Genomic DNA, 18,827 nt, shown 5'->3' on the forward strand with positions numbered 1-18,827 from the left:
ATATGGGTTGATGTTTACCATGTTCCTTTCACAGGGTCATTGTGCTTCCTGGCAGCAGTCTAATGCCTGTTTGCCCATGATCAGGTTCTCTCTCACAGGAAATTTGTTTGCACTGCAGGTGCTCTTGTGCCTCTTGTCTGACCTCTGTCTGGCTTATGTGTACCAAGATAGCCACTCACTTGGAGAGCCTTGACCACCTCCCAAGGCCAGTGGGAATGGAGGTGGCCTTCTCAGAGATTCTTGACCTCATTCAGCCCGTAAGGTCAAGAGTGAGAGAGTAGGAAGGACTTGTGGATCAAAGCTTTGATTACAGTTCACAGTGTATCCACACAGATTTTTCTCAGGGAGCTCTTTTTATTTTATTTTTGTTTTTGACATGTAGAGTTAGACAGTGAGAGAGAGACAGAGAGAAAGGTCTTCCTTTTACCGTTGGTTCACCACCCAAGTGGCTGCTACAGCCTGTGCATTGCGGCTTGCACACCGCGCCGATCTGAAGCCAGGAACCAGGAGCTTCCTCCTGGTCTCCCATGCGGGTGCAGGGCCCAAGCACTTGGGCCATCCTCCACTGCACTACTCCCGGGCCACAGCAGAGAGCTGGACTGGAAGAGGAACAACCAGGAATAGAACCTGGGGTGCCGGTGCCGCAGGTGGAGGATTAGCCTAGTGAGCCGTGGCGCCGGCTTCAGGGAGCTCTTAGTGGTGGGTTTAAAGCAAGCAGCCACAAGCTCCGTGGAAGTCATATGATGACCAAGAGGCAGTCACTGTGGCCTAGCTGCAGTCAGTGGCAATCAATTCCATTCTATTTATCTGTCCTATAGGGAAGTCTTCACCAGGAGGTAGTTGTATGAGAGATGCGCAAAGTCAGGTGACCACATCATGGAGATGGAAGGAAGAAGAGCAGCTTCTAGAACATCAAGATTCAGCTTGTATTCAAGACAGATGCCAAGGCAACATGAAATTATGGGAATTACCTCTAGGTGGTTATTTTCAACCTTTATCACATGTTTAAAATTCTAAGTCCCTTCTAATAGATTTAATTGCACCTCACATGTTTATATATTACATATTATGCTCTTTGTATACATTTAGTATAGATTGTATATAAGTTTCATACATAATATTGGATTTTATCATTTGTTCTAAACATTTAATTTTTTTTAACTGTGATTCCTCCTGTGGTCATGCATTAACAATTATATTTTTAATTATTCAAATATATTATTTCCAGTGTAATTGACCTGCAATCAGATCTCACTTTGCATCATTTCAGTCCTTTCTAGTTTTTGAAATGTGTTTTATAGTTCTGAATGTTGTTGATATAGGCACATAGTCTATGTATGTTTTAAAAGAATATATTCTGAAGTTGTTAGAGGCAATATTCTACATATTTATATTAGTGTACATTATCTTTGGTTTTTATATTAACAGAAGTATTTTAAAATCTTTTATTTGTGGATTTGATAATTTTTATTTTTTACATTAGTTTTTGCTTTACATATTTTCTGACTATGATATTGGGATTATTCACATGTTGAATTGCATTTTCCCGGTATTTTGAGATTTTCAGTAATATTCATGTCTCATCTCTTTCAAATGATGGCTTCTGTCTTAAAAAATTTTTATGTAATACTAATGTAGCCAAACATCTTCATTACAACTTTTCCCGTTGTTTAAAAGTAACACAGCATGATAAATGTAATCATTTCTCTTATAAGCAACATACAGATGGGTTTTGTTCTGTATCTATTAACAACTTTGTCTTTCAGTTGGATTGTTTAATCCCTGGTATTTGCTACTGTGTATGTGCATGTATATAATTCTGCCATTTCCAAAGTACTTATTGATACATCCAATATTTGGCTTTTCTCTCCTTTCCTCATTTTTAAATGTTTAATTTATTTGAAAGGCAGAGAGAGACAGACACAGATCAATTTTCTATCCACCGATTCATTCCCCAAATGCCCACAACAGTCAGAACTGGGCAGGGCGAGGCCAGAAGCCAGGAATTCAATCTGGGCCTCACATGTAGGTGGCAGGGACCCAATTACTTGAGCTATTCTCTGCAAACTCAGACGCAGAGCTCGGACTTGAACCAGGCATTTCATTAGAGGATGCGACTGTCCCAAGTGGTGACTTACCCTCTGCCCCAAATGCCTGTCGTCTCATTTTCAAAGTAATAATATTATTTATTCCATTTTTGTCCTAAGTAGTCCCAGAAGTTATACATTCTTTTATTGTTAGGAATTAGCATAGAGATTAAAACATGCATTGTTTATTAAAGTGTAATATAAATTATGAGTTTGTGAATTCCCCTATGATACAGGGTTTTATAACATTTGTTCTATTTACTCAACCTATGCATATCTTCTGTTACACTAATAATATTAATCATACCTGTACCTATAAATATGTCACTGTTACTTCATACAATTGAAATTTTATTAGTCTTTAACCCTTGAGATACCTCAACAATAAGTTGAGGAATGAGTTACAATGATTTTAAATCTTTAAAGTATCTTCTCACTTTCATCCTGTTGAGAAGTTATTCATTCTAATGGTTGCTTCTTTGAAAGTACTTTTTCCTTATTCCTTGTCTTTTTGATATTTTGATTTTGCTCTTGATTTTCTGTGCTTTTACTATACATTATGCTTAGATAGGATGTTTCATTTATCATGCTTGAGTTTTGGTGCTTTATGGCTTTGTGCTATGATGTCTCTCACGAGTTTCTGAAAGTTCTCGGTCATTATCAGTTCACGTATTGCTTATTCCTTTTCCTCCCTGGAACTGCAATAACATTAAAACTTCCCACTTTATCCTTTGTTTCATTCTGTTACTCCTGGTTTTTTTTTTTCCCTCATTTTCTCTCTCCATTCCTCATCTATCTTCTGAGTTTACTTCTGTGTTTAATGCACTATTAAATCCACTCTGAGTTCTTAATTTTCAATATATTTTTTGAAATTTCATACTAACAATTTTGAGTTCCTGGTTTTTCCTAAGACCTTCAATCTTTCCTGTTATTTCTTTGCAAGTAGTAAGCATCATTATTTTAATGTAAGATTTATTTATTTGAAAGGCTGAGTTAGAGTGACAAGGAGGTCTTCCATCTACTGGTTCATTCCCCAAATGGTCTCAATAGTCAGAAGTGGGCCAGGCTGAAGCCAGGAACCTGGAATCCCATCCCAGTCTCCCACGTAGGTGGCCGAGCTCAGGAACCTGGGTCATCTAATGCTGCTCTCCCAGGTGCATTAGCAAGGAGCTAGATCAGAAGTGAGGCAGCCAGGACTCAAACTGGTGCTCACAGGGGATGCTGGCATCACAGGCAGCCCTTAAAACACTGTGCTATAGCACCAGCTTTCTTACTTTAAATCTGACTTAACACGCCAGTATTGAACACATTGCATGTATGTTTCTAAATGTCTAGTGTCACTGCTGGTTTCTCATCAGGTAGTCTTGTTCACTTGTGAGCCTCGTTATTTTCTTTTTCATCATGGCCAGATGGCTTGTAATATCCTTTGTAGAAATCATGTGAAACCCAGATACTACTACCTTAATGTTAAGACAAATCATAAAATCTGGGAACATTAACAATCAGAATTGCTAAAATTCAACTGACACAATACTAATTAGTCAAAATTGATCTGTAGCCCTTGTGCAGTCCTATTTTTGGTTCATTTCTAGACATTTTGGATCTAAACCAAAAGGAACAGATGTCACCAAGTGCATACTTGGCAGCTGTGAGTTCCATTCACTTCCCTCCTCTAAGGTGGTCACAAGTTCCATTCAATCTTAGTCTCTTGACTCTTGTCAAAGAGTCAAATTCTGCAGTCACCAGGAATGAGAGTTTAGAACTACAATGATCACCCAAGCCACCTCTCAGTTTCCAGAGGTATCTGCGCTGCGGCTTCCCCACATCAGTTTTGTATTCTACTACAACCCTTCTGTAACAGACTACTAAGTCTGTTACGATCTAAGTATCAGTGTGTCTAAGTCTATGCATCTAAGTCTGTGGTCACTTCCTACCCCAAAAGAAGCATTTAAGGATTTGTTTCATCTTTGGTACTACCCAGATCCTCAATCTGTCCTTTCCTGATGGCCAAAAGAGGTCTCTTGAGGTCACAAACCATATACACACAGAGCTGAAACAACTCCTTTTAAATGTTGAAAGGAACTCTAATTCTCTATCATTAGGTGCTCCTGTCACTAACTTGTACGAAATGTTTCTGTGAAACCAATATTAGTTTCCAGTTCAGGCATGAAGCTACCAGAATCCTGGTAGAATTTATGGATGCACACAAAATCATTCAGTGGTTTACTTAGGACATTATCCCCAGAGTAAAGACCATAAGGCCTCTTGAGTTCTTTTAATTTTTTTGTGCAAGAATTAGAACATGTATAGTATTTTTAGCTAATTAATATATCTTCTAATATTAACCCTACTAGCCAACAAGTCACCACTTTTTAAAATAAAAGGTCATCTCTGATATTCCATATGCTAATTAATAGAATTCCTTTCTCAATTGAATTGTATGAGTGAATAGCAGAAGCACATGTACTGGATGCCTATGGTATGGGGTTTCTTGATTGGAATACAAGAACATCTTCTTCCCTTCTCCCTCATTTCACTGGCCCTAATTGTGCATCATTGCTTAGGATATTAGCAGGCAAACCTTGGAATCTGAAGCCTTGATTAAATTCCAAGAGCACTTGAGTTATACTTTGACTTAATAAACACATATGTAATATCATATTATAGGTACGACATATTTCAAAGCAAATTCCAAGCACTTACAGAGTCAAAAAACTCTGTTCTTGGCTACCAACAAACCTTCCTCTAAACTGGATCTTAGGAAAGACTTTAAGTGAGATTACTTCTCTTATTTACATTCTATAAAATAGATAAAATCAGGGTATACCTAGGAAGCCTTATTGAAATTTAAAAATACAATATATCAGTGCATATATCCAAAATTCCCTGGAGACTAAGGTGGGCACACTGATAGAGTAGGTTGGCTTATTGCTATGCCTATTTGGTTAATATTGGCTTAATAAATAGACCTAAGTAATGATTAAAAGTCCCTCAATTTAGATCATGGGTGTCTCAAGAATTATAGAAAATCTTGATTATCAATATTGACTGTATTGGGCCGCATATAGTCAGAAACGTGAGATAAAATTTTAAATCCATTTTCATTCCTGAGAAAAGTGGTTCCCAGAGCACACTTTACTGTGCTGTGAACCTTACCTTGGAGCATACTACATTCTCAACCCTATCCTAAACTGACTCACAACCTGGAAATGGGGACCAGTAATTTGTTTTAATAAGCCCTCTAGAAGATTCTTACACATGCTAACATTTGAGAACCATCATCTCAGATGATAAACACCTTTCCATGTTTTTTTTTCCAGTCTGTATATGGTCAATTTGGTTTCTAATATAGCAAGTACTGAGGTATCCTACTGTATCACTGATTCTTAATAAGTATAGTTTCAAGAACATTCTGCTGTAACATTCTCTCAGGGCTGGTAGACTCTTAGCTGGAGATGTTGTTTTGTACAGAAAGACAAGTGTCTGAGCCCTTAAGGAGGTCCACTTAACTCAGTTTTGAGAGAGTTCAAGACGACATCCTGGAGGGTGTGGCATTCAAGATGATACTAAGTAGCAAGTAGCAGTTGTCAGTAGAAATTGAGAAAAGCCACACTAAACAGAGAACTGCAGTAACAGTGGTGTGGCTAAATGCCTTTCTCCTGATCAGGAGCTTAAGGAACACAATGACCACATTCTTTTCCATTTTTACTTCTTGTCTAACACACTGCTTTAGCCAGGCCTACTGAATATTTGAAAATGACTATATAACAGGAACATTAACATGTGTCAGCCTGTAGGATTGATGTTGCTATTCAAACACTAAGGGATTGAAAGGTTTTATCAGAGAGGGTTCAGCAGTAGCCTCTATACTTGCTTATTCCAGTTCTTTTTAAAGAAACTAGTTCTTTCAGAATATTTAACTCATTTATGTATGTGGTATACATAAATGACTACATGAGTAAATGATAGGCATTTTAAACCTTGTCAAAATGGAAAGTGTAGAAAAATTGGAGCTATCACAAGATAAATATTAAGAGTTGTAACATTTTCCCTCAATCCAGTGTATAATCCCACTTGAATCTCATAATTACAGAAACCACTGGCTTAATAGAAAATGACCTTGGTAATTCTTCCAGTTGTCAAATCTAGCACAGGCTCCACTGGCTGCCGAGTGCCAAACCCAGTAACAGCGCCTGGCCACCACTAGAAAGTTAGTAGAATACCGAGTCGTGATTGCAGCTTCTTGAAACATCATTCAGATCTTGCAAGTCGCATTTGCCATGCTTCTAGTATGAGCAAAGATAAAGAAGTAAGTGCTATGCATTCACCATGGGAACTGAAATTATAATGGAATAATGGAAGGTTGTATAACGTTGGTAGTAAAATGACAAAGATGGAAAGCAACTATTGAAAATTGTTAGAGGATCTGAAAGCTAAGCAATAGGAAAGCAAAATCTTATACTTGCATACTTACTATAAATTTTACAACCTTCTCTGAGTATATTTGGTATTCCATCTCAAACAATGGATAATGGAAACTGAGTTAACACAGAAGCTTCTCCCCTATAGGATCAGGTCAACAATCCATTGGAGTCGAGTGGTTTTGAATATTAAATAATTTAAGACTATTGACCTCTTAATGCCTCTCATTGACTAACATTCTCCAAGGGTCATGTCCATTCACCTATGTCAAGGGCTATGGGTATGGCAATGATCTGCAAGGGATGATGCTGAGAGAGCATTGAGTGGGATGTCATCTTTGCATTCCGAGGGCTAACTTACTGATGATACCAACTCTGTTTGGAGACAATACATTTCAGGATTATAAAGTGTCAAGTAACAGCTGAAACTGTCTTTGGCCTATGTAGGCAGAGACAAGACCATGCGTAATAAAGAGGCTTCTGATTTCTGGTCCTGATATGAAAAGGGTGAACATGGATAGGTATCTGTCTTTACTTATCTGGAAACTTGAAGAATGGCTTCATATAAAAGCATTACTGAAGGGGTGTCCTGAGAGCAGAAGGTATATACAGGTTGGGAATATTGCAGAGGCACACTTTAGCAGAACAAGGCTTGGTAAAGACTGGTTCCTTCATACTATTTGCTGCGTGTAAAAATATAAACAACCCGCCCAATGTACAGCTTGCAGCCTTCATCACGTTCACATTTTCAAGTGCACTAAAGTACTTTGAGAGGTCCTAAGATATTTTCATTTTTGTTTTGTTTTTAATCTCTATTGGTCAATATTCAGGGGAAGGAAGGGTCAGGAAATTTTGAGCACCATATTGCTTTTAATCGTAAAGACTAGACTTATGGTGAGACATGATAATAAAGACAGAGGAAAAAGAGACATTCAAGCATGATATACTATCATGAAATCACAGATCCTAATAATGCTCAAATTGAGACTGTTTCACCCATTTTCTAACAATGTCATTCCAAGGTAAAGAATTCTTATTCCATAAGAGTCTCTCCTTCTTAAACTACCTGAAATGTGGCATACTTTCTCCCAAAGCATCACCTCAGTAATTAACTTGGTTGATTTTGCAAAGCAAGTACTTAAAATAGGCTACTTTAATGAGATTTATAACCTGTATCACATTATTGCCATTTCAAAACAAAATAATGCAATATTAATAGATGCCAAGTCAATAAAAATTAAATATGGACACTGCAAAGCACTGGCAATATTAGCTGCCACTTTCAAAAAACAACTGTTACAGTCATTCAACAACTGTTTATTGCTTCCATAATCTCTGGTCAGAGGAGCCAAAAATAGTACCAAGTACGATCAGCCATGATCAACTGTTTCAGAATAAAAAAAGGGAGGTTTTATAAAGTATCTTCAGGGGTCTCATCCTTACAGATACTGGTTCTACAATTAGAAGGTGATATGCAGGTATATTTTTTTAAGAACCCACGTGATTCAGATGGACTGCAGGACTTAGAAATCTCTACCCAAGGAAGCTGAATCTGGCACAGATGTTGCTGTAAGGAGCTTGTAGCCTGTCTATATTCTATGTTCAGGTATACTCATGGCCTCATAGACACGTCCGTAACTTCACATATTGGGTTCTTTCTCTTATTCCCAGGGAATTGCAGGGGCCTTGAGACATTGCTGGTTACTTGTGTTATGTGGTGATAGAAGTATAATGATGTCATCAGCTTCTGATGAGTGTAAATAGCAGTGTGCCCCGATTCATCACTCGGGTTCTGCAATGCACGGTACAATATACTGTTCATTCCAAATGGACTAGTCATCCTAAAGCTTGATGCATCTTCACATGTTTATAGACATTTTCCTGAATCAACTTACGAAATTAAAATTTTATGATTAAAGTAAATGTTACTGATCTTAAAATCATGTAAATATTTCTAAAATATCATATTGAGATCTTATAATTCTTATTGATATAAAATCCCTTTCATCATATATGTATTAACAGAATTGTCTATAAGTACATAAACATGAAAAGCTCCAAAGGGATGTATTTTTAAGTGACATGAGTACCTCAGAGGACTGTTTATACCTTCTCAAGTTCTGTTCCTCTTTATAATAAAACATGAGAATTAAAGTATGTAATATCTGTGTTGAATATTCTTGTGATAGGATAACCTTCATCGTTTATCCTGGAAAAAATCCTTCTAAAATCTGTTTTTCCTACTGCTTGTCATATGGCAATGCAATAAAGGTGAAGATAATTCTATTATGTCTATACACTAAAACTCACATTCTGTTTTAGTTATATGGTATTATTTATTTATGACCATTGAAGAATACTTTACACCATTGTAAATAACTTTGTAAAGACTTTTAAATTTATTTTCTGAATTAAGATTTTGAGAGCTGTAATCCAAGAAGTTAAAATTCAATATATGTCATACTCTCAATGAGTTTATAATATGGTGATAAATACAGATTTGAGTTGAATTAAAGGTAAAAAAAGAAGTAAAAAATCCATCTTGAGTACAAATTTGGACAGTCTTTTCTTACTAAAAGATTACGTACCCTTCTAGGGGCATTCTTCATTGTAAACAGTCTTGGTTTTTGTCAAGGAAATCAGATAAAGAAGCTATCTTAAAGTCCAGAATCAGGTATGTTGGATAGGCACGAGGTCTCTGAAGGTTTAATCCAAGGTACAAGAGCAGTAGAGTTAGAGGGATGCCTATAAATCCCTGTTATCTCCTTCAGTTGCATGGTACACACACACAGTTGATAGAAGTAAATAGACTTTAAGAAGACCACAAGTACACACTAGCCCAATATGACATCCAATTTGCTTGCAAGCATCACTTAGGACATCCTTGTCCCAAATATACCTGGATTTTGTTTGTTTAGCTTCACCGTCTTCTGGAAATCTGATACAAACTTTTTTCTTTCAATGTTTGTTGTTTCATTCAAGGAAATGTTAGTGGTACTAATGGTGCCATTTTTTTGGTACTATGTTGTGAACTAAATAAAATCTTTATAAAGCTTATAAAGATATAATAAAATTATAAATGGTTACACTACCTAAAATAAATGCATACACACTTTTCAGTTTAGCTGAGATATGCAAATAGCTATTTTTTCATTTAAATCCATATTCATCATGATTTTTAGCTGTTTGCAGTGTGGTTGCTCATTTTTAGAAATCCCCTAAAATAAAGAATGTTATCACTTAAGGTTTAATCAGTGTTGTCTTTTAAAGCAGAAATCTAATGTCAAAATAAATCCAAATGGATAAATCCTATCTTAATGGTGAACATATGTTTCTTGTTCCCTGCTTGCTAAACCCAGATGTTAATTACTACATTTGACACTACATTGCTCTCTTCTTAGTTGGAGCTGGCTGAGATTACATTGCAGGCAGGATAAATGTCATATGTGTACTGTCAGTAAAAACCAAGATTATTTTTCACAGTCTAGTAAAATACTGATGACATTTTAAAGCTAGAATTATGGAAGAATCTTTAGAAATTCACTATTCCTCATAGTGTCATTCATCCATGTAACGCTAATATGAATATAGTGGGTTGAACTACATTAAGGAGTGGACATTCTGACAATCTGCTTTCTGAAAAATGGAATAAAATACAATTACTGTTCAACTTTGATTTAAAGCTCTTATGAGAATTCATTTTTAAATTCACATTTTCACAGCACTTCATGGTGTATGAGGGAGATAGATCTAGCTTATTGTTTTAACTCACTAAAACTAAATCTTACAGCCAATTTTAGCTGTTTGGCTCACCAGTTAATAAATGGGAACTCTTAATGTGCTATTTTAAAGAAAGAAAAAATTGATATCAGTGTTATATGATATTATTTCTGCTCTTTGCAAGTACTTCAGCTCTCCATAGTCTTAAAAAGTATATTCATCTAATACAGGAAAAATCACTTAGGTTTACAGCAATGTGAATCGATCAACTCTTTCAAAAGATCAATCACTGTAAATTACAAATGACTTTAATATAATTGGTAAACAAAATATTAGGACACTGCACTGAGAATATTTGTATAAACCAATGGCAGATTTTCATGTACAGTTTGATAGTTGGCTTTCAAATCTGTTTTGCATTTTTAATTTAAAAACATACTATTAGACCTTAAAAATCCATCTCACATTAGCTAGAAAAACATTACTCTAGCAGAGAAAAAATATATACAACCTCATAATGTATTTTGCATAGCCTAGTACATTTACCTGAGCCACCAATTTAAAGCATCAATACCTTTAGATTCCAAGAATCATTCATTGCTTCACCAAGCATTGAATATTCTTTACAACCAGTATGTTCCACATACCTAACAATTGTTAGGGTGCAAGCACTGACCAATCAGCATGACATCCAGACACTCACCAGCTTTATGGCCATCTAAGTTTACACTGGCTAAATATTTATTGTGATGGTGAAAATGCTATGTGATACAATGGGGAGAGGCGGCAATCAGGCTAGGCATGTAGACACACCAAGTTCAGTACCCTATAAGGTGTCCACATCCCACATCCAAGTGCTGGGGATTGAGTCTCCCCTCTGCTGCTGATCTAGCTCCCTGCTGGAAAGTAGGCAGCAGAAAATGGTTCAAAGATGTGAGCACTTGCTACTCACAAGGGAGACCTGGTTTCATTCTGGTCCAGTCCTGGCTGTTAGGGGCATTTCAGGAGTGAACCAGCTGGTAGATGATCGCTCCCTCCTCCCTCCCCCTCTCCCTTAGCCCCATCACTCTGCCTAACACTTAATAAGTAAATAAACATTTTAAAAGACTTCTAGAGATGTCAAGTTCAATGTTAGATACATGCACCTCTGGTTTAAGGGAAAGTTAAGCTAGAAATATACATACTGGAGTTGCTGGCAAGTAACTGAATAATTGATTACCAATGCTTAAGAAGGAAAGCGTGATGGAAGGGCCAGAGGAAGGGAGGGAAGTATGATTATCTACTTAGAATTGTACCTGTGAGTTACATGAAATCTGTCTTCTTCATATATACTGTTTTGACTTAAAATTTTTTGTTAATAAGTACAAGAGAGGAACAATTTGAAGACCAGACCATGTATATACCAGTTTTCAAGTTTAAGGAAACAAGGGAGAATCAACCAAGACTGAGAAGGAAGAACCAGTTGGTCACCAGAAGATAATACCGAAATCAAAAAATGTTTTCAAAGAAGGAACGATTACTGTGATAAATGCTACTGATAATCAAAATTAAAAATAGAACACTGGATTAAAATGCATTTCATTGATGAATTTAGCTAAATATTTTGATAAAAACATTATAAACCAAAATCTGATTGGAATGAGAGAATGTGGAGACAGATTTGAAATAAAAAGTAGAAAACAATGCCTGCAGGAACTTTGTGTTGAAGACTGGGGGAAAACCGTATGCAGAGAAATGCAGATTACATATCTTGTGTTGAAATAAATTATATTCCTGTATGAAAAAAAAAAAAAGAATGCCCTGTTTAAGAAAAAAATGATGATATCAGAGAAATGCAAACCAGAGACCAGAGGGGATGACCTTGAGTACAGAAGACTTATTGGGACTTACTGGTCAAACCAGCCAATTCAAGTCCAAGACAGTCTATCCATTTAACGGAGGAACGGGTAAAGCAAAGTAAGAGGATAGATGGGTTGGTGGGAGCTGATAGAAATCCTTTCTTTGTTTTTTTTTTTTTTTTCACCACAAAGTTTAGCCTTACGCTAGAAAGGGGAGGCAAGAGTGTTGGAATTTTGAGGAGTAAGAATAAAATGGTCATATTGGTGAGTGGAAGAGTGACTGGATTGGTTCATGACATTTGTGTAATTGCCAGAAGATCCTTAAGGCCCACTCAAGTGTGGTGGGAGCCTTGCTGAGTGCTTTTCTGCAGTCATTGCCAGCAGGCCTGTTACAGTTCCAGAATGGGCAGAAATTAGCCAGAGTTCGTTTTTTTTCCCCCCGCCAAGTGAAGAAAGACAAACGAGTTGTGAAGAACAAGCAAAGGAGTTGTTATAAATATGGACTACAAAATCCACACTGGCCAAGAAAGGATGTCAATACACGAAATGAGTTAGAACCAGGGAAGTAGCCTTACAGTCAACGGATTTGTTTTAATTGTGTAACTAGAAGAAGCAAACTGGAAATGAGGGTGATGGTGTCTATTACTGGGAGACTGGAAACAAGAAAATGGAAGTCTTTTGGTCACTCATCAAGGCAAGATCAAGGGAACAGGAGTGAGTAGGTAGCATGAAGAGCAACATCATTGGAGAAGAGTTCAAGAACAAAGCATTCAGGATATGGGAGGATGATTTTTGCCAATGTTTGCCAAGTAAGTGTGAATCACAACAAGATCATGATTAGAGTAAGTGGTGGCATGTCAAGGCTAAGTTCAAGAAATAAAGCCCACTGACAGAGATCAATAGGAAGGTGCCAAGATGTGGGCTTGAAGGCAGTGCAGTCAGATATATTATCCAAAGTAAGGTGTGCTTTACAGAAGAACAAGTGTAGACAGCCAGGCGAATACCACCCCCCCACACACACACACCCAAATCCCAGATAAAATATTATAGAGGAAGAGAGGGAATACAACCACCATCTCAGACTTAAATGGGAAGCAGAATTGAATGTTCAGAGATCACAAATGTTGAGCATCTAAGTGCTTTTGCTGAAGGCATTTCTGGATAAAATCCATCAATAAGTCTCATTAGTTAGAAGCTTATCCTGCAGACCAAGCTGCTGTAAGACTCCTGCAAACTCGCCTACATGGCCCCCGATATACTGTTTACTTCTGAAGGTCACTTGCAGTGGTTGCATAGGTGAATCTCAACTTACCACAACATGCTCATGTTTTGTTTGTGCCGACTCCAGTCAGACAACAATTTATCCTCTGTGTTGTTCACTTTTCTCATTTCTGTAAAGAGTTTTTATTATCATCTGAGGAGTTAGGAAGAAAAATCAACATTCTACAGGATATATTCCATGATATTTAATGTCCTGCCCATTAATTGCCAATGGTACCATCCAGTCATCTAGACAACCAAAAATATGCCTCTTATTGTAGGGTTGCTAGATAAAGTACAGGCCACACAGGTAAGCTTCAATTTTTGTTAAACATTTAGTAAATTCATGACTCAAATATTGCATGGCATCCTCTATGTTAACTTACTCTACCTGGCAATTCCACAAATGGGGAGCCTTCTTATGGATGGTTATATATCATAGATAATATAAAAATGTCACCCCTAGATTTGTGCAGTATACCAAGGATACAACTACAAAAAAACCACACTGCTTGGAGGTCAACACAGACCCAGGTGAAAACACTGGTGCAAGTTATCAGTGAGAAATTATATTACTAAGATTGTCATCAATGATTCAACTAATAGTGGGATGTGGTGCTAAAAAGCTGAAGATGCACACAAACATATGAAGTCTAAGAAATTTAAAAACTCCCAAGATAGCATTAGCACTTATTTTTGTACCCACCTCATCTCTTTCATTCATTTCTCCTTCCATTGATACTAGACTATTTCCCCTTAAAGAAAAAGTATTGTTACATTAAGGAATTAATATTCAAAATGTCAACCACACCCAAAATTGTAAATGAGGATTTCAAGGATATTATGGTATAAACACAAGGGACTAATTAGCTACTAGTGATATTTCAGCCTCTAACTGGAAATATATCTAGCCTACTATCAATGTTTAATGATCATTAGGAGGTGATGTTAAAATGTTTCCAAAAAACAATCGACCAGTTGTCAACAAGCCAAAGAAGGTCAAATTTCTTTTGACAAATGTTCAAGCCTAAAATTTAAGCTTTTAAAATGAAAATCTTATTTTGTCAGCTCCCTGAATATTGATTCACTTCTTAAAAGTAGACTCCCGCCGGCGCCGCGGCTCACTAGGCTAATCCTCCGCCTTGCGGCGCCGGCACACCGGGTTCTAGTCCCCGTCGGGGCGCCGGATTCTGTCCCGGTTGCCCCTCTTCCAGGCCAGCTCTCTGCTGTGGCCTGGGAGTGCAGTGGAGGATGGCCCAAGTGCTTGGGCCCTGTACCCCATGGGAGACCAGAAGAAGCACCTGTCTCCTGCCATCGGATCAGCGCAGTGCGCGGGCCTCGGCGGCCATTGGAGGGTGAACCAACAGCAAAGGAAGACCTTTCTCTCTGTCTCTCACTCACTGTCCGCTCTGCCTGTCCAAAAAAAAAAAAAAAAAAAAAGTAGACTCCCATTAAATAAGCTCATAAGTGACCAATATGTAGAGATAAAAATTCACAAACTGTTACATAGGTAAAAATCTTTGTACTAAGACCCAATTTGAAGGTATTCAGTTTGTTTCTCTAAATAATTTAACAAATACTATATTAAGCATAGCTATATCAGTTATATTATCTCTCTTGCTATTTCACTGGGTAGAATAACTAGAGAGAAAGAAAAACAAACACCACATGATAAATCTTGGGGAAATAGGTGAGAAAGAAAGAAAAAGGAGCATGAGGAAGTCAATGCGTTGAGAGGTCCTGATACATTTGAGGAAATCAGTATGTTCCAGTGTAATTAAACATAAAGTACTGGAAGAGAAGTGATAAGAGATGAGGATGGGAAAATGAACAAGACCCCAACCAAAAACATTCTCATGAGCTTTAGTAAGCCCTTGGTCTTTTTCCTAATAGGAATGTGGAGCCACTGTCAAGTTTTATGAAGGAATTAGATTTTATATGAGAGAACAGTTTGACACTGTGTAGAAAATGGATTGGAATAGAGAATAGCAAGGTAAGAGTTGGGAATTCCTGCTGTAACATAGATGAGAACCGATGTTAGAACTAGGAAGATGATCGTTTACCTAGAAGGGAAAACATTGAATAGATGAGCTATTCATGTTGTATAATCCATAGGCCTTAGCAACTAATTGTATGTGAGAGTGAGAAGAACAGACAACAGCCTGAACACAAGATAAATAGGAAATAAAATACATATATTTATTGGTACACTTTTGTTATTCAAATTGTCATTGGGATAGTCAAATGAGCCAATAAAGAGGGCTGAGGTTTAGGGAACAAATCTGGAGTAAGTCTTAGATCTGTGTGTCATTTTGAATACCATTAAAGATGATAATATCAGCCAGAAAAAACTGTAATATAACATATGGGCCTAGTGGTGAGGAACACTGAAACTCAAACTGTAAGCAAAAATAATGTGCCAAAACAAAGTCTGAGATGGCAGAACCAACAGTAGAGAAATTAGGAGTGCTTAGTAACACAAAACAAATGAGAATGACCATTTCAATAAAAATTAAATACCTGTGGACCAAGGAAATCTTCACTGGATTGGGTGAAAAAGATATTTTAAAAGAGAAGTTGTTAAAGAATATGATGAAAACATTTTCAGAGAACATAAAGTTGTAGGAAGCTGCATGACATTAATCACCATGTGAATAGAAAGTCAATTTGAGTGTAAACAATGCTTCCTATAAGCTTGTCTGTGTCAGAGAAAATAACGGAATTTAGTAGAGATAGTAATAAAACATTCTGTGTCAGTAAAATATGTACATAGTTTCATTCATCTGTTCTTGATATTGGCAGAATTGACCATGTTGTTTAGTGAGAAAGAAGAGAGTCATAATGTCAATGTGCAAGTTAGAATGCTCTACAGGCTGCTGAGAGAAAAGGCCAGAATCCAGGGCAAAGATAAAGGAAATAGCATTGGATGGTTTGTTGGGGACTTCTATGACAAAGTACCCCAAAACAGATGGTTTAAATGACACAAATCCATGTCTTGACAGTTCTGGAAGCTGAAGTCTGCAATCAAGTTGCCTGAGGGGTTAGTTCCTTCCTATGGCTGTGAGGAAAGAGTCAGTTACAGGTCTCTCACTGGCATGAGATGTCCATCTGCTCCTTATGTCTGTTAATGTTGTCTTCTATCAGCTGCTGAGTCCAAGATCAGCCTGCCCAATCCAAGATCTTGTAAGCATTTAGGGGGAGAACCATTGGATAGGAGCTCTTTCTCTCTGCCTCTCAAGAAATAAAATTTCGACCAAAAATGCTAAGTATAGGAGTGAAATGGACATTTTGAGATTCAATGATTTACAGCCTTGTCTCTAGTGTTGAGAAAGTGTTTTTTTCTTACTTTAAAAAAAATCTTTACTTAATGTAGAATTAATCTTCTAAGTATAAAATATACAGAAAGTTGATCATTGTAAAAATTGAGAGGCAATAAGAGAAAAAAGGATGGGATCCTGAGAGAGAGAAATGGTAGAAGTATTACTATGTCCCCAACTCTGTGTACATATATATTAAATACATGAGTTTTATATACCTTAAATTTAAAAAATTTAAGACAAGAAAGTTCTTCATGAAGAAGTCATTTGGATCTATGCAAAGGAATGAAGTGTGTTGGAAATGGTAAATATGTGGGTAAAAAAAAAGATTTTTTTCTCATTTAAAATAAATAAAATTTCTAAAGAAAAAAGTGAGCCTACTTCTGCACTTTAATCACATTCCGAGTTCCTAGGTTAGAATGCCAGTATATTAATTTAGGGAAAACACTATGCAACTTGTAACAGAGGGGAAGATAGGCATTTCTGTAACAGGGAGAGAAGAAAAGGCATAGCTGTGTGGGTCTATAGATTTTACAAAAGGAAATTTAGGAGTTTAACTGCCTTTTAGTTTCTCTGAAGTGAAGACAAAGTCATCAGCTGAGACAGAGTCAGAGATGGAAGTCAAAGCTTCCTGAGGGAGGTTTGAGAGAGCCCTTCCCTAGAGTCAGAAGAAGGCTAACCAAGGAGACACTCAGGCTGTGTGAACAACCGGTGCTCTAATCTGCAGTAGGCAGACAGAAGAAATAATTATTCAGTAGAACCCTTTAGATAATAATGGAAGGTCTCCTGGGGAGGGATACTTTGGATGGATAATGGCTTACTACACATTTACAATAAATAACGAAGAAATAGCTATTCTAAGATTCACAAGTTTCCTATTCATTTGGAGCTTAGGTTCAATGTCAATTCTGATCATCCCTATTTGTAACAAAATTATAGCTAGAATTTCTATTAAAGCATTTAATATACCGTTTCTTCCAATAGGTTGTGTTCTAAAGAGAACACCTTATGCATCTTTCTATCCTTAAGTCTCTCCTGCATTACTCGATGCTGTAGGTGTGGTTAGTATTCAGTGGGCATCCCAAGCACTGAACCTTGAGGATTTAAGACTGAGTAAGTGAGCATCAGTGTATATTAAGTCTTGCCCAAGGATATACCGTCTCTAAAAAATGATGTACAAGATTCATGAATTATTGTGAAGTTCAAAGAAATATAAACATTACGGCAAGCCTCAAAAGCAGAACACACTTGAACTGACTGAAAAACGATATAATCAGGCCAACTAATCTTACGAGATTGGAGAATTTATAGTAAAATAACATCCATTAGTAAACTTGTTAATGTTTTTCTCTTTATAAAATCTAAATTGTATCTATAAGAATTATGTATAGAAATGTTTTCATGTAATAGTGATTAAGAATTAACATAAGAAATACTATATTTTGTCTTGTTTTTCAGAGTGATTGTGTACTTAGTTTTTTCCTCTCTGATCCTCTGCAACAAACTGAAGAATCATCACTTCTGGACCTAGGTAAATAAATTCATTGGTATTATTATGTCCAATAATGCAAAAAGTATGGCTAATATTGAATTTTCAAATTAAAATAACTTTAAAACTAGGCACTTCATAGTTTAACCATGTCAAAAGTTTTCAACTTCTTAGAATACATTCAAGTTAAATTCAACCCAGATATGTTTGCCCATAAAAGTATGTCACACTATCAACTCATTTCACTTAATTGTGCATTAGAAGAGAACTGCATGTCAGAGCCAAAGTTTTTGTTTCCCTCCAAGCATGGTTTTCAGTTTACAACATGGCTTAGGAAGGAACAAAAATACACATAAAATAATAATGATCATTAATTACATAGCAGTTTGTCTTTGGATGTCAACATAATGCAACACTTGCACATTCTATTGCCTTCTAAATGTGTCATAATTCGACCATTTCTATCATCTCTATTGAATTGACAGTTTTTGAATGTCCTATCAATTCTGACCATTTTTAATGTAATTCCAGTGCAAGGAGTGGCCATCCAATAACCAATTCTGTTTTTTTTTAATTTCAACCAAGATTCAAAAACCCGTAATTTTCCAACCTCACCCTTCTTTTGCAATTCCCAGTCCTCATTTTGTCCACATCCACTTTCTGAATGACTCCAAGATTCAGCCCATCTGCTCATT

The 18,827-nt window shown here is 36.7% G+C and overlaps 1 protein-coding gene across 2 annotated transcripts in view; it reads left to right on the forward strand.

Moving 5' to 3' along the window:
- The window catches only part of PIK3C2G (phosphatidylinositol-4-phosphate 3-kinase catalytic subunit type 2 gamma), a 464,615-nt gene that overhangs the window by 396,414 nt on the left and 49,374 nt on the right, over positions 1–18,827 (forward strand). For both annotated transcript variants that reach the window (XM_051850300.2, XM_017343356.3), the window contains exon 31: positions 18,102–18,174. In XM_051850300.2, the coding sequence (XP_051706260.2) occupies positions 18,102–18,174 (73 nt within the window). The remainder of the gene's footprint in view (positions 1–18,101; positions 18,175–18,827) is intronic.

This window comes from Oryctolagus cuniculus, chromosome 9, assembly GCF_964237555.1.
Source record: "Oryctolagus cuniculus chromosome 9, mOryCun1.1, whole genome shotgun sequence".
Classification (NCBI taxonomy): Eukaryota; Metazoa; Chordata; class Mammalia; order Lagomorpha; family Leporidae; genus Oryctolagus; species Oryctolagus cuniculus.